Source organism: Juglans microcarpa x Juglans regia, chromosome 3D (genome assembly GCF_004785595.1).
Source record: "Juglans microcarpa x Juglans regia isolate MS1-56 chromosome 3D, Jm3101_v1.0, whole genome shotgun sequence".
Classification (NCBI taxonomy): domain Eukaryota; kingdom Viridiplantae; phylum Streptophyta; class Magnoliopsida; order Fagales; family Juglandaceae; genus Juglans; species Juglans microcarpa x Juglans regia.
In genome coordinates, this window is record NC_054598.1 from 2,971,987 (window position 1) to 2,998,850 (window position 26,864).

The window sequence follows — 26,864 nt, forward strand, 5'->3', positions numbered from 1 at the left end:
CCCTGATCAAGCACGGGTCCAATGTTTTCTAGACTGGTAATTTTCAACATGTTAATGAAGCTCTACTTTTCTTTCCTGAGTTTTTGCTAATATTGGCCGCCTCTCAGAGTTCGAGAAGCTCCTCTTTACGAACATAGAAAGTCGGCCACAATTAATTTGTAAGAAAATGATAGAGCTACCGATAGTTGGTCCTAATATAGATTCCGATATTTTTATTTTTTTATTTATTTAGTGATTAAGAATGTATTTTTTAATGATATTGTAAATTTTTTTAAAAAAATTTAAGGATATAAAAAAATCTATAAAAAATATCAAAATACAAAAGAGGATTTGGCTTTCTCGGAACTCATTCTCGGGCTACACCCTCGTCAAGTGTAACACTACTCTAATTTGTGTATATCATGATTAATATTTGAGAAGTGTTACTACCACAAAAGTTCACATAAAAATAAATTTATAAACTAACATGACTTTATATATAATATACGTTAAATCTATTTTATAATAAAAATAGTTTTACAATTTAACGTAACACATCAAATAACGTCAATTTTGATATTTTAATAAGTTCCTATAAAAGTAGTGGACTAAGTATATCAATAATATTGGGCTACATTTAATAATTTCAATCTTTTTTCCATGTATTAGTAGCAATCTAGTAACCTATTACATATTACGGTTTTACTAAATACGTTTTAATGCCTGAGAAGCCACCATTTTGATTGACCATTGAAGGAACTATATATATTTATTATCAAGCTAGGCATGCACATATATAGACCATTAGCCGAATCAATTAAATACCATGTGTTATATTTATCTATATTCGCTTGCAAATATATATATATATATATATATATATATATTCGGTCTGGTTTACACTTGTTGAGGGAAAAATGAGTTAATTGGCATATTCTTGTGAAAACCTATGTAAAGTTGAGTTGTAACAAGTGTGTTCATGAAAAAGATTGAAGTGTGCTCAACATGGCTCGACTGGCGCTCGAGCGGAACCTTCCAGAGAGGTTCGCTCGATGGGCGCTCGACCTGGCGCTCGAGCGGAACCAGGCAGAGTGGTTCGCTCGATGTGCGCTTGACTAATCGCTCGAGCGGAACCCAGGCAGAGTGGTTCGCTCGATGGGCGCTCGACTAAGCGCTCGAGCGGAACCCCAGGCAGAGTGGTTCGCTCGAGGTGAGCTTGACGTAACGCTCGAGCAGAACCCATCCAGAGTGACTCGCTCGATGTGCGCTCGACCCAGCGCTCGAGCGGAACTCATCCAGAGTGGCTCGCTCGATGTGCGCTCGACCCAGCGCTCGAGCGAACTCATCCAGAGTGGCTCGCTCGATGTGCGCTCGACTTAGCGCTCGAGCGTAACTCATCCAGAATGGTTCGCTCGATGTGCGCTCGATGGTGCGCGCGAGCTGAACTCATCCAGAGACCTTCGCTTGACCTTCGCTCGACACCTCGCTCGAGCGGTTTCAGGAAGATAACGTGCGCTCGACATTCGCTCGACACTTCGCTCGAGCCAATGTTCAAGACAACCTAAAGATTCATGTTTTGAGCGCCGTGACTTGCTTGAACTATAAATAGAACAGATCATTTCTGTTCTAAGGTGTGGAAAAAGAGAGAAGAACCCTAAGTGTTTCAAAAGCCAAAGAGAGAAACCTATTCCTCACCTTGTGAATCTCTCTTAGCCAAACACATATCCACCACACCACACTCAAGATAAAATCTCATTCAAAGTCCATTGAAATGGACGTGTTGTTGGCCGGAAGGTTTCCGGAGCTGCTGTGATGCAGAGATCGAGAGGTTCTCGTGGAAAGCTATAGAAGGTCGGAGTTCCGACATTACATGCGTGTAGAGATCGAGTGGGTCATTCGTGATGTTGCAAGCCAGGTTTAGGAACTACAAAGGTTTTGTGAGTGTCTCTAAATTGGTTGTAATAAACTTTTTCTATAGTGGATTTTAGGTGGTGCCTTACACCCGAAGTGGTTTTAGAATTTGAAGAAGTTCTTCAAATGAGTTTCCACTTCGTGACCAAAATCATTGTGTTAATTGTTTGTATCCATTGATTAACTGTTTATTTGTTTCTAATATTGAAAAGACGATCAAAATTGGAATACACCTATTCACCCCCCTCTAGGTGTAGTGATTGGTAGAACCACTGCTTTTTCAATTGGTATCAGAGCGGGTTCACTCCGCTGGGATTAAATTCCTGAGTGTGATCCTGCTGTAGTGGTTAAAATGGATAAGTCTCAATCTCTCACATCGCCACCTTATTTTGATGGAAACAACTATGCTTATTGGAAAGTTCGAATGAGAGCTTTTCTAAAATCTGTGGATGAACGAGTGTGGGTTTCTATAACAAAGGGATGGAGAGAACCAGTCACTATTATTGAAGGAGTTCAAACTCCCAAAGGTGTGGATAATTACTCTAGGGAGGAAATTAGTGAGTGTGGTTGGAATAGCAAAGGCCTGAATGCAATTTTCATGGCCGTGTCCCAGGAGGAGTTCAAGCGAATCTCCATGTGTGAGAATTGCAAAGAAGCTTGGGACATTCTTGAGGTCACCCATGAGGGTACCAAAGCTGTAAAGAATTCTAAACTCCAAATGCTGACCACAAGTTTTGAAGAACTTAGAATGAAGGATGATGAAACCTTCGATGCCTTTTATGCCAAACTAAATGATGTTGTCAATTCTCGTTTTAATCTAGGGGACAGAATTCCTGAGAACAGAATTGTGAGAAAAGTTCTCAGATCACTCCCTGAGAGGTTTCGTCCTAAAGTTACTGCTATTGAAGAAAGCAAAGATCTAGACAGTATGAGAATTGAAGAATTGGTAGGCTCTCTACAAACATATGAACACACTTTTCCTGTGGATAAGAAACACAAGTCCATAGCCCTCAATACCATTAGAGAAGAGTCAGATGAGTCATCCGATGAGTCGGCTATGAGTGACAGAGAAATAGCATTTTATGCTAAGAAGTTCAGGAAAATGTTTGTGGCTAGAAACAATAAGAACCAGAGGCCAGAGAAGAAAAAGTTTGAAAGATATAATAGAGGCTCAAGTTCAGGGAACAAAGAGAGAAGCACTGAGAAGTACACTAGAACAAATAAAGACAAGGTACAATCAAGGGTGCAGTGTCATGAATGTCATGGATTTGGACACATTCGTCTGGAATGTGCAAACTACAAAAAGGCAAAAGAAAGAGCTAAGATTGCATCTCTAAGTGAGAGTGAATCAGAGTCGAGTGAATCATCAGATAACTCTTCTCCAAAAAGAAATCTTAACTACATGGCATTCACTACCTCTGTCAGCAGCAAAAGTCAATGTAGTGAATCAGTGTCTGATGATGGGAGCATATCTGGAAATGAATCTGGGTATGAAGATCAGTTGCAAGAAGTCTACGAGAAGCTGTACAATGAATGTGTTAAATTGAGAAAGCGCAACAAAGCGCACATTGAGGAGATAGACTTCAGCAAACGAGAAAATGAAGAGCTTCAAAGCAAATTAAATGAAGCCATTGGTTTAACTGATCAGTTGAAAATAAGAAATGTTTCTCTAGAAGAGGAATTAAAAAAAACAAGAAAGTGAGATGATTCTGTTGAAGGATGAACTGAAATCCTTGTCCACTAGGAAAGAAAAGCTGGATGAAATCCTGGAGTCAGGAAAGCCTCCTGGTGACAAGAGTGGACTAGGATATAATACAGAGAAATTTGATGCAGCTACTACCTCAAAAGTCTCCTATAAGAATGAGAGGAAAACTGTGTTTGTTCGTGAGTCAATTGCAAAAGGGGATGCTAACCCATCTGACAAGGGTAAGAAATCCTCTCATGTAAATATGGGTGTTCAGTCTCATGATAAGTCAAGAGTTCGAAATACAAGTCATGTGTGTCACCACTGTGGTAAGACTGGTCATGTTGTAGGAGACTGTGTTAAATTGAAGAGATACACCATGTATGATCATACACGCTCTCAAAGTAGAAGTGTGTACTCACCAAAAATGGATAAAAATCCCATAACTGCTCCTAAGTATGCCTCATTCTTCAGGGACAAAGAGATCGCAAGGAGAATTATGTGTGCCATAATTGTGGTAAGTTTGGTCACATTCGACCAAACTGCTATGAGCTTAGGAGGAATCCTATGAGAGATGGAAATAGTAAATCAAGAAGAGAGCATTTGAATCTTTGGAGTCAAGTCAGGGCCCTAACCAGACAAAATGAGATGCTAAATGTCAAGATAGACCAACTGTCAACCAGCAAAAAGGACATCTCTCCAAAAGTTAGAAAAATGTGGGTCAGAACTGGAAAAATACACACTTGCCATGTGGCACACATTGCTCTAAAGACCAGAGACACCTACATGTGGTACCTTGATAGCGGATGTTCTCGCCACATGTCAGGTGATAAAAGTCTATTTAAAACAGTTGAAGAGTACAAGTGTGGAACAGTAACATTTGGAGATGGAGGTAAAGCTGATATAATAGGAAGGGGTGAAATTGAAATACCTGGACTGCCCATCTTGAGAGAAGTCCTATTTGTTGATGGATTAAAAGCCAATCTCCTCAGTATAAGCCAAATGTGTGACAATGGTGCAGAAGTCCGTTTTTCAAAAGATATGTGTATTGTTTCAGATAATAATGGAAATTGCATGATGCAAGGAACAAGGACATCTGATAATTGTTATGGCATTGCCCCTAATCCTCAGCATAGTTGCAATAGTGCTAAGAATGAGGCTACTGACCTCTGGCATCAAAGACTTGGACATGTGAATCACAAAAATCTGTCTAAGATTGCCAAGAAAGAGATGGTGGTAGGATTGCCTGAGCTGGGTAAAGTAGAGACTCCTGTTTGTGGGTCATGTCAGTTGGGAAAACAAGTTAGAACAGCTCACAAGCACACAACGGCTATTCTGACCGAACGACCATTAGAGTTGCTGCACATTGATCTTATGGGACCCTCTAGAACTGAGAGCCTGGGGGAAAGAAATACATACTGGTAATGGTAGATGATTTCACCAGATACTCCTGGGTAGAATTTCTGAGAGAAAAAGGTGAAGCTCCTAATGTGATTAGAACTTTGTGCAAGAAACTTCAAAATGAGCAAGGGAAAGCAATAGTTAGAATTAGGAGTGATCATGGAAGAGAGTTTGAAAACTCAAATCTTGAGAGTTTCTGTGATGAAGAAGGTATCAGTCATGAATTTTCTGCCCCTATCACTCCACAACAAAATGGAGTGGTCGAAAGAAAGAACAGAGTTATTCAAGAAATGGCACGGGTCATGATTCACAGTAAAAATGTACCTACTCACTTCTGGGGAGAAGCTGTGAACACAGCATGTCATATTGTGAATAGAGTCTATCCACGACCAAACACTTCCAAAACACCATATGAGATGTGGAAAGGAAAGAAACCAAATGTGAAATACTTTCGAGTGTTTGGTAGTAAATGCTACATTTTGAGAGATAGGGAAAACTTAGCTAAGTTTGACCCTAAGAGTGATGAGGGAATTTTTCTTGGATATTCCAGAAACAGTCGTGCGTATAGGAGCTACAATCTACGCACCCAAACCGTCATGGAATCCATAAATGTGGTGGTCAATGATGCTCCTAGAGAGGAGTTGAACAAGGAAGAGCAAACTCACACACCGAGTGAAACTGGGCAAGAAGATTTTGGTACTCTAAATGAGAACTTAGAGACCTCATCAAATGAGAAAGTGAGTTACCAAAAGGAGCCCTCGTCAAGAGTAAAGTTAAATCATCCTCAGGATAACATCATAGGACACATTGATGAAGGAATGAGGCTGAGGAGGAAAGTGATAAATCAATTGGCTTACTCAAGCTACATCTCACAAATTGAACCAAAAAGAGTCGAAGAAGCCTTAAATGATGAGAATTGGTTGAATGCTATGCATGAAGAAATAAACCAATTTGTGAGGAATAATGTGTGGTACTTGGTGCCAAGACCAGAGAATCACAATGTCGTGGGTACTAAGTGGATATTTAAGAATAAGTCGGATGAGAATGGTACAATAGTGAGAAATAAAGCAAGATTGGTTGCTCAAGGGTATGCACAGATGGAAGGAATAGACTTTGACGAGACCTTTGCTCCAGTTGCCAGACTTGAATCTATCCGGATATTATTAAGCATTGCATGCCACATGTGTTTCAAGCTATATCAAATGGATGTCAAGAGTGCATTTCTGAATGGGATCCTCCAAGAAGAAGTGTACGTCGAACAACCAAAAGGCTTTAATGATCCAAAATATCCTAATCATGTCTATAGGTTGAAGAAAGCCTTATATGGTTTGAAACAAGCTCCTAGAGCTTGGTATGAGAGGCTTACTTCATATCTTGAAGATCACAATTTTCTGAGAGGAAGTGTTGACAGAACACTGTTTATCAGAAAAGTTGGAGAAGACATAACAGTTGCTCAAATCTATGTGGATGACATTGTCTTTGGATCATCGGTTGACGCCTTGGCTCTTGAGTTTGCTGAAGAAATGAAAAATGAATTTGAAATGAGCATGGTAGGTGAACTAACCTTTTTCTTAGGACTCCAGGTGAAACAGTTAGACAATGGGCTGTTTATATCTCAATCCAAATATGCAAAGGAATTAATCAAAAAATTTGGATTAGATGGGAAAAGCCATGCCAGAACCCCTATGAGCACGAGTGTTAAGCTTAGTACTGATGGGTCAGGCAAGAATGTTGAGCAATCCTTGTATAGGAGCATAATTGGGAGTCTACTGTATCTCACTGCAAGTAGACCAGACATTGCTTTTAGTGTTGGGGTCTGTGCTAGATTTCAAGCTAATCCTAAGGAATCTCATTTAGTAGCTGTCAAACGCATACTTCGCTATGTAAATGAGACAGTCAATTATGGGATCTGGTATTCTAGAGACTCTAATACTGAGCTTGCAGGCTATTCCGATGCTGATTGGGCAGGTAATGCAGATGATAGAAAAAGTACTTCTGGTGGGTGTTTCTATGTCGGCACAAACCTTGTTGCCTGGATGAGCAAGAAGCAAAATTCCATATCGCTGTCCACGGCTGAGGCTGAATATATTGCTGCAGGCAGCTGTTGCACGCAATTGTTGTGGATGAAGCAAATGTTGTGTGACTATGGTATTACTCAAGGTATGATGAGCATTTATTGTGACAATACTAGTGCCATAAACATTTCAAAAAATCCTGTCCAACACTCTAGGACCAAGCACATTGACATTAGACATCATCTTATTCGAGAGCTGGTAGAAACACGTGTGGTGACTCTTGAGTACATTCCCACCGAACACCAACTAGCCGACCTTTTCACTAAACCTTTGGATGGGCTTCGGTTTGAATTACTTCGAAAGGCTATTGGTATTTGTGCATTGACCTGAGGGTTGAAACATGCATAACATGCATTGCATGCTTTACCTGCATTGTCTTTTGTTTTGTTTTTGTCTTTGTTATTTTGTGATTATTCCTCCTCGTATTTTTTTTGGTATTACTGCCTTTACATGCTCTCCTTGGTTGTGATATTAGTTATTGGTGTTGTTAATTCTAAAAATCTAGGTGCATGTGTCTTTTGAGAATTGTATCATATTTCTATGGCTTACAAAGGTTTGAAACGTGAGTATCAGTTGTAATCTGTGACTAGCTTCACACACTTCACTCCATGCTTAATCAATCGACGTTTCACCACCGTGAGTTTTTGGGGAGGCAATCAAAAGTGTTAGGAAACTCTACCTACACACAGAATTGACCACGGGCTAGACAACCTCATTATTGTTCCCTTGTGCAAAGAAAAAGAAAAGAAGATGATATTGTATGTCATTGAAAAGAAAAAAAGGGCTGTTGTTGCATATATATATTTATAAAAAAAAAAAAAAAAAAAAAAAAAAGGGTAAACAAGTATCTTAACATTGATACAGATAATCAAACAGAAGCATCTAGGTTCTAGCAGCATTGGGTTTGACTTTCTGCATCTTGGAAGAGTTTCTCAAACACTTGTGGTTTCTTGTACAGCCCAACCCCACTCACACCTTTGGTTGAAATTTCTTGAGTAAGCAAGGAATTTGTTAACACGGCTGTCTTTATTACTTGTGATACTTTGTGTCTATTACCTGCGTGTTTTATAAGGACATGATGCCTTTCTACATTTGATGTGTGTGTGAATGATTTAAAAATTAACTTCATTAATAGTTGGATCACACTGACTTTCTGCAAGAAAAGAGGAATTTCTGGTCATCCGCTCGAGCGAACTTAAACTCCGCTCGAGCGAACGTGTTTTAAAACCGCCCCCTCCCTTTTCTTTTTCCCCAGCCCGTATTCCCCCCCCTGCACCGTTTCCTCTCCCCAGCCGTGCGATAACCTCTCCTCTTCTCTCCGTGTGGTTTCCTTCTTTTTCTCCCAAAATCTTGCTTCAATCACGGTAAGTCTCTTATTTCTCCCTCTTCTCAATCATTTTTGGACATTTTTTTTCATTTTACAACATACATCTCCATGCATATACATTTCGGAAATTAGGGCTTTAGATTTGGGGATTCCGAAATGTCACACATTGGTTGGTTTGTTTGGTGTTTGAATGGACCTCTTGGTTGTCCATTCCTATTCTCTTTGTATTTAGGAGGTTCTTAGAACCCCCAAGGGGTTTTTCATTTTGTGTGTACTTGGATGCACTCCAAGTGCTCGATGAATTGCTTCAATGAAGTTTGATTTCCTATTTTCATCATGCTTTGGTATTGCCTTGTTCCCATGGTCATTTTTGTCTATTCTAAGTGTAGGGATAGTGTTTGGCATTGAGGCTTGGGACCTCCATTGGGTTTAAAACCCAACATTGGCTTAGTTGCACTTGAAGTGCTCAAAATGCCAAATGGGTTGTTCAATTGTGTTTTTGGGCATGTGCATTGTGCATTTTAAAATGGTTTTTGACAACATTCATGACTTGTTTTAAAAATTTTTTTTTACCTAAGTTTGGCTTGGTTCAAAATTAGGCATGTGCATTCATCAAGCATTGGGCATTTCACATTACCTTTAGCCTTGTCTAACGGTCACTGATTTTGTCCAGCTTCTGTCATGTCTCGAAGAGTTCGTTCACGCCAAAATCCTCCAGCCCCCGCTCAAGCACATTTCCGCAATCCTCGTGCAAGAGAACTTTACACTCAAAATTTTTCTACCCGTTCTCCTATTGTCGAGCGGGAAGTTCTCCTTGGTGAGCTTTCTGAGACTGTTATTCCCCGCATTTTTGAGTCTCGCCAGTGGCTGGCTTTGACCATTGGTCATCCCACTCCTTCTGTGGAGTTGGTTAAGGAGTTTTACTCCAATATTGCTGCCATCTCTGATGATGGCTCTTTTGAAGTCAGTCTCCGGAACATTGTCTTCCGGGTGACTCCGGGCATGGTTGCGGAGTTGCTAAATGCCCCGCGAGTGGCAAACCCCACATATCCATATACACGGACTTCTCCTCCCAGTCCGACTGTCATTGTTGAATGTTTAATCGGTCCATTTTCGAGTTGGGATGGTAAATCACCCATTCTCACCTCACGTTTTACACCCGAGTTTCTCATTCTCAGTAGGATAGTCCTTACAAACCTATATCCTACTGGTCATCAAAGTGATGTCGGTCCTGACCGCGCCATTTTTTTGTATGCATTGATCAATGATGTCTCCATTGATCTGGGGAGTCATCTCTGTCGGGTTATGCTTGAGGCATTTAATTCCCCGAAATTACGGACTGGCTTGCCTCTCGCCTGCCTAATCACTAGGATAGCCCTCTCTCAAGCTGTTATGCTTCTTCCTAATGAGCCTAGAGTTCCTCTTAAGGCTCCTATTGGGCGTAGGACCATGCAGCTGAGTCGTGCTCACATTACCCCTCACCCACTGAATGTTGAGCATCCTCCTGCATCCTCCTCCCAGCCATCCACGTCTCAGCCATCGACCTCTCAGCCTTCAAGCTCACAGCCTCATAGCTCGGCACCTGGTTTGACCGAACCCAGCCTTCAGCGGGTCATTGAGTATCTTGCCCGTCTTGAAGCCCGGTTTGATGCACGGTTTGATAGCCTTGATGCTAAAGTTAACAACCTGCAGCAGCTTGTGACTCAACGCTTCAACGATATAGAGGAGCGCTTTGATGATGATGGAAGTCAGCCTGATGGTGATACTTGAGACCCTTGGCGTTTGTGACAAAAAGGGGGAGTATAGATTAAGGGGAGTGGTATAGAGATTTAGGGGGAGTAGCAAGAAAGATGTAGGAGCAGCTATTTTTATTTGTATCACATGCTGCTCTTGCTAATATTGTTTGTCTAAATTGAAAACAATGTCTGAATTAAGTCTTAATGAAAAGTCTTTTCTGAAAACTGTGCTACAGATGTTTATGCTTATGATTATTTCTTGCATATCGTTATTGGTACGTTTAACCGTTTGCTAAGTGTTTGCAGAAATATCTCAATGTGCTCAAGACTTTTTGCCTGAAAAATGGGAATCCTGATTTGGGTGTGTTAGGATTAGGTCCTATGTATAGGTTAGAGGTTTTGTCACAGAAATGCCAAAGGGGGAGATTGTTGAGGGAAAAATGAGTTAATTGGCATATTCTTGTGAAAACCTATGTAAAGTTGAGTTGTAACAAGTGTGTTCATGAAAAAGATTGAAGTGTGCTCAACATGGCTCGACTGGCGCTCGAGCGGAACCTTCCAGAGAGGTTCGCTCGATGGGCGCTCGACCTGGCGCTCGAGCGGAACCAGGCAGAGTGGTTCGCTCGATGTGCGCTTGACTAATCGCTCGAGCGGAACCCAGGCAGAGTGGTTCGCTCGATGGGCGCTCGACTAAGCGCTCGAGCGGAACCCCAGGCAGAGTGGTTCGCTCGAGGTGAGCTTGACGTAACGCTCGAGCAGAACCCATCCAGAGTGACTCGCTCGATGTGCGCTCGACCCAGCGCTCGAGCGGAACTCATCCAGAGTGGCTCGCTCGATGTGCGCTCGACCCAGCGCTCGAGCGGAACTCATCCAGAGTGGCTCGCTCGATGTGCGCTCGACTTAGCGCTCGAGCGTAACTCATCCAGAATGGTTCGCTCGATGTGCGCTCGATGGTGCGCGCGAGCTGAACTCATCCAGAGACCTTCGCTTGACCTTCGCTCGACACCTTGCTCGAGCGGTTTCAGGAAGATAACGTGCGCTCGACATTCGCTCGACACTTCGCTCGAGCCAATGTTCAAGACAACCTAAAGATTCATGTTTTGAGCGCCGTGACTTGCTTGAACTATAAATAGAACAGATCATTTCTGTTCTAAGGTGTGGAAAAAGAGAGAAGAACCCTAAGTGTTTCAAAAGCCAAAGAGAGAAACCTATTCCTCACCTTGTGAATCTCTCTTAGCCAAACACATATCCACCACACCACACTCAAGATAAAATCTCATTCAAAGTCCATTGAAATGGACGTGTTGTTGGCCGGAAGGTTTCCGGAGCTGCTGTGATGCAGAGATCGAGAGGTTCTCGTGGAAAGCTATAGAAGGTCGGAGTTCCGACATTACATGCGTGTAGAGATCGAGTGGGTCATTCGTGATGTTGCAAGCCAGGTTTAGGAACTACAAAGGTTTTGTGAGTGTCTCTAAATTGGTTGTAATAAACTTTTTCTATAGTGGATTTTAGGTGGTGCCTTACACCCGGAGTGGTTTTAGAATTTGAAGAAGTTCTTCAAATGAGTTTCCACTTCGTGACCAAAATCATTGTGTTAATTGTTTGTATCCATTGATTAACTGTTTATTTGTTTCTAATATTGAAAAGACGATCAAAATTGGAATACACCTATTCACCCCCCCTCTAGGTGTAGTGATTGGTAGAACCACTGCTTTTTCAACACTTTTACTATGAAACCTCTCCAAGACACACATTCTCTCTCCCAAAAGCTCTCTCTCCCAAGCGACAAAATCCTCTCAGCCGTTCTTCGCGATTCTAGCCAGTTCACTGGGAGGAGGGGGCTGGAGCTTTGGCTCCACCCACCTCCTCCACTAGCCAGGCGTAGCAACTTTCTTCTGTGACGCCCCGACTCCCACGTACAAAAACAAGGGAATCGTGACGTCAGGATGGTGACAACACGGTCACGCATCCCAACGAAATGTGCTCAAGTGTGTGCAACATACAAAGGTGCACAATAAAAGTCGCAGCGGATAATATAAATAAGTCAACTAAGTACCAGAAATTTAAATACAAATATTCAACACAATTTATCTTTAAAAATATACAGTCATCCCAAATATAATACAAAAGGTAAATACATAAATTGATAAAAACATAACTCACTAAACAGGAGCAATCCCAGATCACTCCTCCAATGGAGCCAAGCTAAGGCTTGTCATCATCATCTGCATCAAAATCTGCGATACCATAAAATGGTACCACAGGTAAGTATAAACCAAACAACTCTCAGGATAAAAATACATTAATGCAACCAACAATATAGCAAAATACATTTAGCCATAAAATACCATTTTTTTCCAGAAAAATGATTATTTCCAACACACGCCAAAAATCTCATTTTGGCCCAAAATATCCGTAAAACATTTTCCCATAAAATGATTCACACAAACAATCCATTTATCGGACACTGTAGGCGGGAATCGCAGGCGGGACTCTACCACCGTCCCTGCTTACCACCATCCCTACCGCGTGCACCGTAGGCAGGAATCACAGGCGGGACACAACCACCATCCCTGCTTACCACCATCCCTATCGCGTGCACCGTAGGCGGGAATCACAGGCGGGACTCTACCACCATCCCTGCTTACCACCATCCCTACAGTTCCTTTACACACAATGAATACTTAACAGAGCACTGTAGGCGGGAATCACAGGCGGGATACAACCACCATCCCTGCTTACCACCATCCCTACAGTCTCTTTTCCTCACATGAGAATCCAATTCCAATAAACACATGAACATGTATGCAATCATGCGAAAACCCAGTTTTCTTTACAAACATGATCATGCATGCAATATGCGATGTACATGAACAAGCCATAACCAACAACCAACAACCACAATTCACAATGCAAACAAACACACAACTCCGTCCACAATCCATCCGACCCCCGAAACTCCTCGGACTCAGTCCGGTAAAACAAACCAATTCACAGATAATATGTGTTAGTGCAAAAATATATTTAAATCACGAAAGTTCTTTAAGGAAAATACTTACAGTGCAATATAACAATTTTCGAAGGATCACGAAGCTGCAAGTGGTGATGTCTGAGCAACACCACAGTGTAAAATATGCTGTGGCCGTGGGTCACAGATACCCACTTTTCAACGAGGACAAACGAAGACCAAAAATGGTAGGGTAGGGCCTAGAGAGGTCGGTGAAGCCAATGGTGGTGGTGGTTTGCCGTGGGTGGCGGCGGAATGGGCGGTAGAAGACCAAAATGCCCAAATCGGAAATGGGCTTGGTGGGGCTTCACCGGTGACGGATCGGAGCTGGGGTTGGGTCCAATGGGTTGCCAAGAGGTCGGGGATGAAGTGGTAGGAAGATGGTGGCCAATGGCGGTGCGACGGCGGCGCAACGGCGGAAAGAGTGCCGCGGCTTCGAAGGGCTACTGGTGGTTAACGGCGGCACGGATGGAGGTGAGGTTGGTGGGGTAAGGTCGCCGGCGGCTGGGGAAGCTAGCGGGCTGGGCGGTGAAGGCCACCGCCGGCTCACGGCGGCGCTGGCGTGAAGGTGGCCCGCGGCTTCGTGGGGTGCGTGTGGGCTACCGGCGGCGAGGTAGGGGCTGAGATTTGGGAGGTGAGGTCGCCGGAGGGAGGGGGAGCTGGTCGGCCGGGGGTGTCGCGCACGGCAGCGCGACGGCGGCGGGCTGGGGGAGAGGAAGAACGGACGGAGAGAGAGGGAGGGAGAGGGAGTTGCGCGGGAAGGAGAAAAATAAAGAAGAAAAAGAAAAGAAAGAAAAGAAAAAGGAAGGAAAGAAAAATGGAGGGAAAAGAAATGAGGTCCAATCCTCATAACTTGGGTCACAAAAATGATCCAACGGAGATGATTTTAAAACCACAAGTTAAATAAAATAATTTAAACGTAATGGTAAAGTCAAATTGAAATAATTAAATCCCACGGTAATTAATTTAAATATTAAAAGCAATTTAAATGCATAACAATAAATAAATATTTGGAAAGCACATAAAAAATAATCTTCACCAAATTAAAATCATAGAAATAAACTTACTAAAAATCCAACCAATTTTAAAATAAGAGGATAAATTTTTGAACAATAAAAAATAATCATTCAGTAAAAATACACTAAAATATGGGGTGTTACATCTTCCATTTCCTGTTTTATCAAGTTTTTTTGTTTTTGGTTTTTTGGTTTTTCTCCACAGCGTTGAAACAAGCTGATCTCTTGCCTTTCGATGTTCTTCGACCAACACGCACCGCCTTTTCTACATCTCCAGTCGCCGATCTTCAAGTTCGTGGAAGGATCTTCAAGTGGCACGTTCGTCGCATGTGCAACTCATGCCGTGCGCAACAACCACGCGCCACTGTGTCCTGGAGCTGCTCCTGATGACACATGCGACCTCCCCGACATCTGAGGCTTTGGATCCTCTGGATCTGAACCTCTGTTTTCACTCCTACGGCAGCGCCGCATGACCTACACGCCTGTGTTGGTCCTCCGCCAGCGACTCGACTTTATTTCGGGCTGCTATCCTATGTTGCCGCTTTTCTGAACCCAGAATCAAGTGGAAATGGGCATGACAATCTATTCCAGCTAGTCCAAACTAACAAAATATATCACACCTCCCTTTACTGCTACTTTTAGTTGCAGTAATATAGTTTGCTTTATCATACTATACAAAAACCGTTTCAAGCGGCATCCTCTGGTGGAACATGGGTGAGAGCCAATTAATTGGCTCCAAATCCTTTTTTTTTTCTTTTTATGTGATGTATCTGTTAGTTTTGGAATGATTGTAGGGGACTTCCACCCCACTAAAACTTGTATCTTATAATCCTTTAGTTTATCTATAAAATAGTAAAATACTAAACTTACCTAGAAAAAGAAACTATATATATATAATAAGCAAAACATTATTAAATGGCAAACCTACCAGTACTGTTGAAGTGGCCGTACCGTAGATGCATGTATATATAATATGAGTAATGTTGTGCATGTGTATGTGTATGTGTATGTATGCGTCGTCACATGTGTATAATTTTAACTTTATAAGTTCCCTTAATTACGTATCAAATTATTAAATCTCATACATAGACATTGTGGATACAATATTCGAAGACGGGGGAGCTTTTCAATGTCCTTGACTCGGGTCTTAATTAACAATCAATTAAGCCCAATGTTGGGATAGTCTTTTTGGAAGTAGTTGATCAATATCTCCAAGGGCATTAATTGTACGTACGTAGATAAAGTAAAGATAATCTTAAAAAAAGATTCAACAAATTTTTCATAAATAAAAATCTACGGATTCAACTGCAGCAGCACCTCCTTGACCACTTTGTCGAGATTTAAGTTTGAAGAGCCATCTATACCAACTGCTTCCTCTACCATTTTCTTCCACTTCATGGCATGTTTTCTCATCTCCTTACTCTTCTCTCCCTCCATCAACTCTCTCACAAGCTTCTCCACTTCATCTCTTTTTACATTACAATCGATCTCCATGCCAATGCCCAATTCAACATACGCGAACCTACAGTTTGTCTACTGGTCACCAAAGAACGGCCATCAGAGAACAGGCACTCCTGCGCACATGCTTTCAATCATCGAGTTCCATTTGCAATGGGTCAAGAATCCTCCAATTGATGGGTGGCTTAGAACATGCTCTTGTGGGCACCAACTTACCACAATACCTCTATCTTTGGTTTCACTTAAAAACTCATGGGGTGCAATCACTGAGTCACCCTTCACCATGTCAGGCCTAATCACCTACATGAAGGCTTTCTTGCTGTTAGGAAGTTCGCAAGCAAATCAACCATTTGTGTTGGGGTTAGGACTGTGGTTCTACCGAAATTCACGTAAATAACCGAGTTGGGTTCCTGGAATTGAGCCATTCGAGACAATCAACTTCCTTTTTCCAAAGATTGGAACCAATATTATTCAACTTTGAATTGTTTTGTGGAATCTGACTTAGAAGCAAATGAAGAGGGCCAACATAGTAAACAGGAGGAAACAAGGAGGAAAGAGCATCCAATCCCTCATGCTCCAATGCATCAAAAGTGTTCACAACTATGGCGGAAGCTTTCGAAGCTTTCTCTACCATCTCCAAAATAAAGTTCAGCACGATACCTTTCGGATCTGATGTGAATAGAAAGCTGTGGAGATCCTTGATGCGAATATTTTTCATCTCGAGAATCCAGTCAATTGTAGTGTCCATGTACCCATTTGGAAGATGAATCTCATCTGCATGATTTTCATTCAAAAATTTTAAAATATAGTTCATTGAAGATTAATCACGTGTAATTAATTAAAACTTTATACGAAATTTAAACATCTCGTCTAGCCTATAAGTTTGAACCTAAGTGGAACATTTGTATAAAGAACGCCTAACGACCTAAGTGGAAACATCTTATCTATAAAAAAATATTGCAATTTTAACTTTTTAATAGAGAAATACTACAAAGAAACCTTATACCACACACATCAATCTAACTAATATGTGATTTGTCATTTATGTCTTTTTATTTAAACACACACATATTTAAGCATTAAGATAGAAGAAAAAAAAATGACAAATCACTTAATCAACGGATGTATGGTGTAAGGCTTAATTCCATATAGAACTTTTATTTTTTCTATCAATGTATTCGTGATGGTAAACAAAAAAACCCCGCTAATGTTTTTAAGTGAGGTTAATAATTCTATTTTATGAAAAGTAAAAGGTAATGACTTAATTAATATTGTACAATTTTTTATGGCTTTAAACATTTTTATGTCTGTAACATTGTGATCAGAATGTTTTGTAACATATGATAAATATTTGGTCTAAAAAATATTTTATAAAAGAAAACTTATAAATTGAGATGATTTAATATTGTAAGTTGGATTATAAATATTTTTTATTATAAAGTAGATATGATGTGGTATAATATTCCAAGTCAGATATTAAACTTTCTTTAATAATTTTTTTTAAAGACTTAAAACACTTTTCATAATAATATAATTTCCAATAAATTTGATTGTGGGCTTTCCATTTTGTGAAATCACAACTCCCCTTACATCTGAATCTGACTCTCTCTTAATGAGTAATCCAATACGTAAAATATTTAATTAAATGGAATAGAATGCAGAGTCAGAGTTTGAATTTAAAACCTTTGATCGGATACTGCCACGTGAAATCACCATTTATTCTAAAAATTTAAAATGATAAGAAAAAATAGATTTTTATTATTTATTATATATTTTAACACATTTAAACTTGAGCTTGCATTAAATCTCCCGTCCATGATTTTGAGATTCGATCGTAAATAGAAGTGCATATGAAGATGTTGGATAAAAGAAAGATCGGGAAGAAGTAACAATTAATAGGACCAAGGAATATATCGTACCTTTGAGTGGTATAAGTAGACCACTTTCGACTAGACGGCGGGCATGTGCAAAGCCAAAAAAGGCACAGGCACTCGCAGGCCACAACAGAAGGACAGGGATTCCCAGTTCTTCAGCAACGTTATTGGCGAAATGCATGCTCAAATCACTAACTATGCAGCTCACCGGGGGAACATTCAAGGAGAGAGTATCATTAAGTTTCGCAAGTAGATTGCGAAAGAGGACCATGAAATTCTTTGTGATAGAGTCACACAGTGATGGGATGTCTTGGTTTGCGTCAGCTCAGAGGGAGGCAAACCATCGGGGATGGTTTCAAAGCAAAAGTCCGGCAAGCCGTCCAAGGAATCGGGACTTCTGGCATGGAGCAAGCGTCTGTGAATGAACTCGGTGTTGATAAAAGTTATGTGGAAGCCTCTGTGGTGAAGGACTTTTGCTAGTTTGAGCATCGGATTAACATGGCCTTGAGCTGGGTGTGGGATGCAAACAGCATGAGGCTTCTCCTCCACAGAACTCATCTCTCTCTCTCAATCAATAGGCAGAACAATATATTAATCATGTATATGTATAGCGAGGGCTCTGCATACAGTGACACCGACAGAAATTAATGTATATAGAGGAAGCCTGGACGTACTTTTTTCTCCATTCACATGACTCGTGTACGCGATCGCTCGATCCTAACCCGCCTTTCCCTTACTGGTGCGTGTAACCTTCATCATCATGATTTTATAGTATATAGAAAGACCTTACATACCGGCCTGATCAAGCACGGGTTCCAATGTTTTTTAGACTGTAATATACTCAACAAATTAACGAAGCTCTACCTCTTTTTTCCTTAATTTTTTGCTAATATTAATAGCCCTCTCTCAGAGATCGAGGAGCTCTTTTTGCTGAAATTAGAAAGTCGACCAATACTTCAATTAATTTGTATATATCATGCATGGTTAATATTTTAATAAATTCACACATATAAAAAGGCTGTTTTATTTGTCCGTCAGTGCATGTGTATAATTTTTACTTTATAAGTTGCCTTAATTACGTATCAATTAAGCCCAATCTTGGGATAGTCTTTTTGGTAGTAGTCGATCAATATCTCCAAGGGCATTAATTGTACGTACGTAGATAGAGTAAAGATAATCTTAAAGAAAAGATTCAACAAATATAAATATAAATCTATGGATTTAACTGCAGCAGCACCTCCTTGACCACTTTGTCGAGATTTAAGTTTGAAGAGCCATCTATACCAACTGCTTCCTCTGCCATTTTCTTCCACTTCATGGCATGTTTCCTCATCTCCTTACCCTTCTCTCCCTCCATCAACTCTCTCACAAGCTTCTCCACCTCATCTCTTTTCACATTATAATCGATCTCCATGCCAATGCCCCATTCAACGCAAGCGAGCCTACAGTTTGTCTGTTGGTCGGCAAAGAATGGCCAGCAGAGCATAGGCACTTCTGCACACATGCTTTCAATCATTGAGTTCCATCCGCAATGGGTCAAGAATCCTCCGATTGATGGGTGGCTTAGCACATCCTCTTGTGGGCACCAACTTACCACAATACCTCTATCTTTGGCTTCACGTAAAAACTCGTGGGGTACAATCACTGAGTCACCCTTCACCATGTCAGGCCTAATCACCCACAAGAAAGCTTTCTTGCTGTTAGCGAGTCCGCAAGCAAACTCGACCATTTGTGGTTGGGTTAGGACTGTGATGCTGCCGAAATTCACGTAAATAACCGAGTTGGGTTCCTTGGAATTGAGCCATTCGAGACAATCAACTTCATTTTTCCAAAGATTGGAATCGATATTATTCAACTTTGAATTGTTTTGTGAAATCTGACTGAGAAGCAAATGAAGAGGGCCAATGGCGTAAACAGGAGGAAACAAGGAGGAAAGAGCATCCAATCCTTCATGCTCCAATGCATCAAAAGTGTTCACAACTATGGCAGAAGCTTTCGAAGCTTTCTCTACCATCTCCAAAATAAAGTTCAGGATGATACCTTTCGGATCTGATGTGAATAGAAAGCTGTGGAGATCCTTGATACGAATATTTTTCATCCCAGGAATCCAATCAATTATAGTCTCCATGTACCCGTTTGGAAGATGGTTCTCATCTGCAAGATTTTCATTCAAAAAAATTAAAATATAGTTCATTGAAGATTAATCACGTGTAATTAATTAAAACTTTTTACGAAATGTAAACATCTCGTCTAGCCTATACATTTCAACCTATGTAAAACATTCGTATAAAGAACGCCTAAGGGCCTAAGTGGAAACATCTTATCTACCAAAAAATGTTACAATATTAATTTTTTAATAGAGAAATGTTATAAAGAAACCTTACACCACACACCTCAACATAATCAATACGTGATTTGTCATTTTTATCTTTTTTTTTTAAACATATACATATTTAAACATTAAGATAGTAGAACAAAAATAATAAATCACTTATTGATTATGTGAATGTATGGTGTAAGGCTTAATTCCATATAGAACTTTTATTTTTTCTTTTTAATATAGTTCACAATGTATTCGTGATGGTAAACAAGAAACCCCCGCTAATATTTTTAAGTGAGGTTAATATTTCTAGTAACAATTAATAGGACCAAGGAATATATCGTACCTTTGAGTGGTATAGGTAGACCACTTTCGATTAGAGGGCGGGTATGTGCAAAGCCTAAAAAGGCACAGGCACTCGCAGGCCACAACAGAAGGACAGGGATTCCCAGTTCTTCAGCAACGTTATTGGCGAAATGCATGCTCAAATCACTAACTATGCAGCTCACCGGGGGAACATTCGAGGAGACGGTATCATTAAGTTTCGCAAGTAGATTTCGAAAGAGGACCATGAAATTCTTTGTGACAGAGTCACACAGTGATGGGATGTCTTGGGTTGCGTCATCATCGGAGGGAGGCAAACCATCGGGGATGGTTTCAAAGCGAAAGTCTGGCAAGCCGTCCAAGGAACCGGGACCTCTGGCCTTGAGCAAGCGTCTGTGATTGAACTCAGTGTGGATAAAAGTTATGTGGAGGCCTCTGTGGTGAAGGACTTTTGCTAGTTTGAGCATCGGATTAACATGGCCTTGAGCTGGGTATGGAATGCAAACAGCATGAGGCTTCTCCTCCACAGAACTCATCTCTCTCTCTCTCTCTCTCTCTCTCAATAGGCAGAACAAGATATTAATGTATATTTATAATATTTGAGATACTATCGGTATCCAAACGTAGTAGTATAATCGTGTACGCGATCGCTCGATTCGCTCCTAACCCGCCTCTCCCTTACATGTGCGCAATCTTCACCATCATGATTTTATTGCATATAGAAAAACCTTGCCTACCGGCCTGATCAACTATCAAGCATGGGGACCAATGTTTTCTAGACTTGTAATTTACTCGACAAATTAATGAAGCTCTACCTCTTTTTTCCTTATTTTTTTGCTACTATTAATGGCCCTCTCTAATTAGAGATCGAGGAGCTCTTCTTGCTGAAATTAGAAAGTCCACCAGTAGTACTTCAATTAATTTGTAGAAAAAATCTACTCAACCCCCGGTTCACTAACACACACCACACACACACACGTGGCATGTACCCTTCCACCGGTTCTTCCACTCGATCCTCTCCCTCGCCCAGACCACTTTCTCCCTCAACCCTTCTTCTTCTCAGACCTTCTCTGCAAAATGGGGACACTCCCCCGCCCAGGCCTCTCTTCTCCCTTAACCCTTCTTCTTCTCAGACCTTCTCTGCAAAATGGGGACACTCCCCCGCCCAGGCCTCTCTTCTCCCTTAACCCTTCTTCTTCTCTCACTCGATTCTCTCCCTCGCCCCTTCTCTGCAAAATCGCCCAACCAGAGGTATTGCTGACGAAAACACTCTGTAAAAGAGTTTATACACTTCGTATAAACACTGCAAAATCGCCCCTCTTCTTCTCCCTCAACCCTTCTCCTTCTCTCTCGCGCACTGTCTCTCTCCTTCAACCCACCTCGCCCAGCTAGCACCCATTACCCATCACCCATCAGCCTGGTTGGGAAATGGTTGTAATGTGGAAAATGCAATGAATGTAATGAATGAATGCTGTGTTGAATGGATGAATGGAATGGACCTTCTTTTGTTTCTGTTGTGATGTTGAATGGAGTTGCAGCCGTGGACCTTCTTTTGTTTCTGTTGTGATGTTGAATGGAGTTGCAGCCGTGAATTAAGGAAACCAGAGAAATGTAAGGAAAGGCTTCAGAAATGGAATAAAATCACACAGGGAAGGTGTTTGATAAAAGTTTCCATAGAGTCATACGTATTGTAAGGAAAGGTTCATAACAGAAGTTTGGTTGTGTAGATTTTGGCTAAGTTTTTTGTTTGCGCTTAAGTTGTGTAGATGTGTAGAATTATAATGAATCTGATTTTTTTAGCATATTGTTAGCCAATCGTTTACTATACAAAACCTGGCTCTAAATCTTAGTGGAAGCAGTTGACAATAGTTTTCCACCTGATCCCCACCCCGTCACTTGGTTAGACCAGATTTTTAATAAGCATAACAAGGAGATAATCAACAAGTCCTTAAATTTTGATGGCTTTATAATTTCATGGATTGTGGTAGAATCTAAAGGGAGGTTGACTTGCTTCATCCCAAAGATATAATTGAGTCATATTTTTTTTTAGAAGTCTCTTGAATCATAATGAAATTACCAAAAGTAAGAGAGATTAATGATGTTTTAAATGATTTATTTATGTATACACTGTTTTAATGTGATATAGATACGTGCTTTAGAGTAATGTAAAGACTTTGAGAGTTTGTGTTTTTTTTTTTTTTTAATTCAAAAGTAATAATATCCAGAAATTTTAATTGCAAGTTTACTCTTTGGTTTGATGGTTACAGGGTTTAATAGGCATGTGATGTACTCATTTAAAAAAAAAAAAAAAAAAAGAAAAAAAAAAGATCAAGGATTGTGTTTTGTTGTATAGCATCAAAGGGCCCGGAAATCAGTATTCAATGGATATACTACTTCTGCAATATTCTCTTAACAGTGTAGCTTAAAGTAGGCCGTTATTCAATTCTAATTGAGAAAAAGAAATTGCTTATGATTATTGATTTTGATTTTTTCAAGAGCAACGTTGTCACAGAAGATATAGGAAGCTTTTTGTCAGAAAGCATGCTAAGCCCTCATCTCAGTAGAGGATCTTCAAATCGGTGGTAGTTGACACTGTTGTAGGGATAATGTCACTCTGTAAACATATGGTTTTCTTGAAGATTTTGCATTTCTAGAATGTTATACTCCTTAAAAATGGAGTACTGTTGTAATAGTTTTCGGTTGATTTGGACTGTAGAAATTGCATATGGTGGTAGATGTATCGTGTTAGTTTTAAATGTAAATAGATTCATCAGATCCTAACATATATGATATATTCTCCATGAATATAATTATGACAGCTTATTATATTAAGTTGACTTTTCTGCTATTCATTCAATTATGTTGCATTTATTTTTCTATGTTGGTACTTCGTAGCTTATTTGAAGTCCCTCAAAAAGATTATAAACTCTGTGACTTGGATATTTTTTCCACCACGACATTGTTTGCAGGATGAAATGTGGCAGGGAAATGCTTATTGAGGATTTGGAGTTGGCGTGATTTTTGGAGTTGAAATGTGGTAGGGAAATGCTAAAAAACACTTTCGTGTATGCTAATCTAGAGATTTGGAGTTGCATGATTTTTGCACTCACAGTGTCGGAAGAAGCACATCTATGTCTGCCCCTTTTTGAAGCAACAGGAACTTGTGTCTTTCTTGTTTTCTGCCATTGCAATACTATTTTATATGCTTCTCAGGAATTTTCTCCGTTTGTACATTTACAAAAGCTACTACCCATGTTTCAATGCACTACAAACATCAAAATACTAACTTTAGATACAATAAAAGATTACTGCTGCCAGTACCAAAGATGCATTTTCAGTACTACATATTCTCAACTTCAAATACAAATTTCTCAACTTCAAATTTATTTACAAAAGTCATTCTCCTTGCAACTTCTAGTGTCCTTTGCATGTTGAACCTTCATTGTATGTACTTGTAGCAACAAAGGAAAAACACCATGTAACACTAATATAACACTAACAGCTATGTAAATTCACAAAGGCAACAAAGTCATTTCTTTCCAAAGAAATACTATTTGTTTACCAAGACACTATTTGTAAGAAATGAAAAATCCTTCAATAAAAACTTATAGCAGTGCATCACATGATAAACCAAAGAGTTTATTCTAGAGCTATATTGACTAGTGGCACAATCTGGCTAATGACCACTTTGTAAAACCATGAACAAACCATATCACAGTTTGTCAACGTAACACTTACACCATACAAGGAAGCTCCTGCCTTAAAATTTTTTTTAAAGGTTCACAAGAATCCCAATCTAGGAAGAAAATTAACGTATAGTTAATTACCAAAAATCTAGCACAATTACAACAATCATTAACATCAACAATTCCCCAACGACCTGAAAGCCGATCTCAATATGTTATGCCATAACCTTCAATATAAATTGAAAATATAGTTCTTCAATAGATGAAACTAATTGCAGAAAAGTCTAAGGATATTTGGAAAGCAACAAAAAATTAAAAAGTAAAAAAAAAAAAATTAGGATTAAGCAGGGTCAATGTTTAATATTGAAATCCTTAGGATATGTGATCCAAAATTTATTCATGATAGTTTAGGTTAAGGACAAACTAGTGCTTCCACCATAGTTGACATCAACAAATGCCCAACTTCTATCTTTCACCATAGTTCACAAAGGTTGAGACTACCCACTTACAAACACACAAGTAGTGGGTCAAGGCTCAACTCAAACTCGGGAACAGTATCTATGCTGAGTTCCATGGGGCAAGCATAGCATATCCTGAAAATATCATTATACAATATTCTTTCAATTTTTCTTAGATACTTTCAAACAAGATGGTATCAGAGTCCTTTTATGAATAATCATTTGCATTCTTATCCATTTTCTCACTTAAAACTTCTTTTCTGAATTCACAAAAGGCAGTAAGTAGCAATAAATTACATAATTACAGTTCAAAAAAAGTAGCCGCTTGCCTCTCAACAAATTCAACAAGAGACTTCCGTCCAACCTTCATATATGACAATCCATCTAAATCAGTCTCATTAAAGAAATGAACCTAAAAACTAAATTCACGGATCGCTTCCAATAGATGTATAAGGTATAGAACAAAGCCAATAAACTTTTGTAAATAGAGCAAGGCCCATAAATAAAAACACTAACATTAACTGAAAATGTTAGAACTCACTACCTAATCTGATCTAAGCAAAACAAGTCTCAGATACTAAACTAAATTATTAGCTTGCAGAACTATAGAGGATACCTCTCTCACCATTTGAGACTCTAGCCGATCATTCTCGTCTTTGTCATATTTTCTCATTCTCTGATGAGAAAATATCCAAAATCAGCAACCATTAAAAGATGAAAAATACAGATCCAACAAACACCAAGTCATAGATCTAAGAAACACAAAAAGACACACAAGATATGGGATGCTGGTAAATAGAAATGAAATGGAGAGAAAAACACAAACTCTTCTTTCAAAATAGATCAATGTCGGCAGCCCAGCAGCGCCGTTCGGAAGACGAGCGATGAGAAGCAACACAACGGGTTGTGCGATGAAGCTGTGCGGAAGAGAACCGAGGTTGGGGGTGGGGGGGATGTGGGGGAAATGCCAAAATTTAGATTTAGGTCAAACACATGTTTCATTTAAAAAAAAAAAAAAATTAAATACACGTAAGCTAGTGTGCGGAGGTTGAGCTACAGTATGAGGTTGTGTAGAACTTCGCTAATTTGTATATATCATGGTTAATATTTTAATAAATTCACATATATAAAAAAGTGTATGTACCAAGCATGCTGGCGCTAAAATTTAAAGGTGCAACCCAGCCCCTAGCCAGTAATAACCTATTATTATGGTTTTAATAAATACATTTTGATGCCATTTATCATTCCTTTTTTCTCTGGAAAGAGAAGGTAACGTCTCTAGAAAAAACTCATCCTTATAATCATGATAGCCTTTGCCGGAGAAGAGGGTTCTTTCAATTTTCTTCTCTTTTTCCTTTTCATTTCTGCTACCTAGTTGTGAATATGCCTTCATGGTAGTATTTTTTTCTTCTTCCTTCTACCGTTTTTGTTTTTCTCAGATCTATTGCCCTCCGACCACCATCAGTCGACACGCGCCCCACCACGCCACTCCTCAGCCACCGATCAACTGGGGCGATGCAGAACCACACTAAAAAAGTATACACGTTGTCCTCACGCATGGCTTGTTTTAGCGCGTGGCCTTCACGCGCTGTACCAGCAAATTCCCTACCTCCTGATTTTCAAATCGGCTTCACCTCACGTCCAAACCACCAACTCGTGGCCCACATGCACTACTATAAAGGCACGTGAAGACTTTTGTTCCGTCGCAGATCTATCATTCCGATATCGATTTTTCTAACCGATGATCTTGAAAAAGGGATTATGAATCTCTTCAAAAAAAACATCTCAAAACAACTGACTGCAGTGCACCCGTTACACCACCTCTAGTGGTGGCTTACCAACAGACTGTCTTTAAAGACGAAACCCTCTTTGTAGGATAAGGGTAGGGACCAAAAAATTGGTAACAAAATATGTTTTTTTTTTTACCACTTTTACACTATGGTTATTGTAATGGAGTATTTGTTGGGATCCCCACCCCTAATCATGTATCATCTTTTTCAATTTTAATGAAGTTTACTTGCTTGCTTAGGGAAAAAAAATATTTTGATGCCTTAGTTAGAAGCCAAATTTGATTGACCGACTGTACTGAATTTTTTCATAAATTAAGCATAATATATATATATATATATATATATATACACACACTAAAACTAAAGGAACTATTCTTAAACATCAATGCTGCATGCACGAAGAGCATTAGTTGAATCAATTAAATATCCACAAATTGACGTAACTTCATATGAAACATTAAATCTATTTACTAATAAAAATAGTTTTAAAATTTAACATACTCACATTAAACCACATTAATTTATGAGTTTATTTTTATAAAATCTTTTTATAACTAAATATTTATGATGGATGATTCATCTATTCGACGTGGTTTACACTTTAACGTCTAAGTAGATATATAATATTAAATATTACAAGGCCGTTTGGCTTTTAGAAAGAGTCTCTATTCTCTCTAGAAACCCCAACCCTTCCTAAGTGTTCTCTCCGGAGAGGAGGGTGGCCTCTCCTTTGCCTTTTTATATACTTTTATGGAATTGTTTTTTTTTTTTTCTCCGGCTACCACTTGTCGACATGCGTCCCATCACGCAACACTACA

The 26,864-nt window shown here is 39.8% G+C and overlaps 1 protein-coding gene and 2 pseudogenes across 1 annotated transcript; all 3 read right to left on the reverse strand.

The window, feature by feature from the left end:
- LOC121255403 overlaps positions 1-18,055 on the reverse strand; it is a 28,337-nt pseudogene extending 10,282 nt beyond the window's left edge.
- LOC121255460 lies at positions 15,184-16,542 on the reverse strand (annotated as a pseudogene).
- A 614-nt stretch (positions 18,056-18,669) lies between the features above and the next one.
- On the reverse strand, positions 18,670-20,685 carry LOC121255402 (7-deoxyloganetin glucosyltransferase-like). The gene is made up of 2 exons (XM_041155706.1): positions 20,135-20,685; positions 18,670-19,622 (listed from the first exon to the last, which is right to left on the reverse strand). The coding sequence occupies exons 1-2, from the start codon at positions 20,646-20,648 to the stop codon at positions 18,682-18,684; spliced, it is 1,455 nt and encodes a 484-aa protein (XP_041011640.1). The 5' UTR covers positions 20,649-20,685; the 3' UTR covers positions 18,670-18,681.
- Between the last annotated feature and the right edge of the window lie 6,179 nt (positions 20,686-26,864).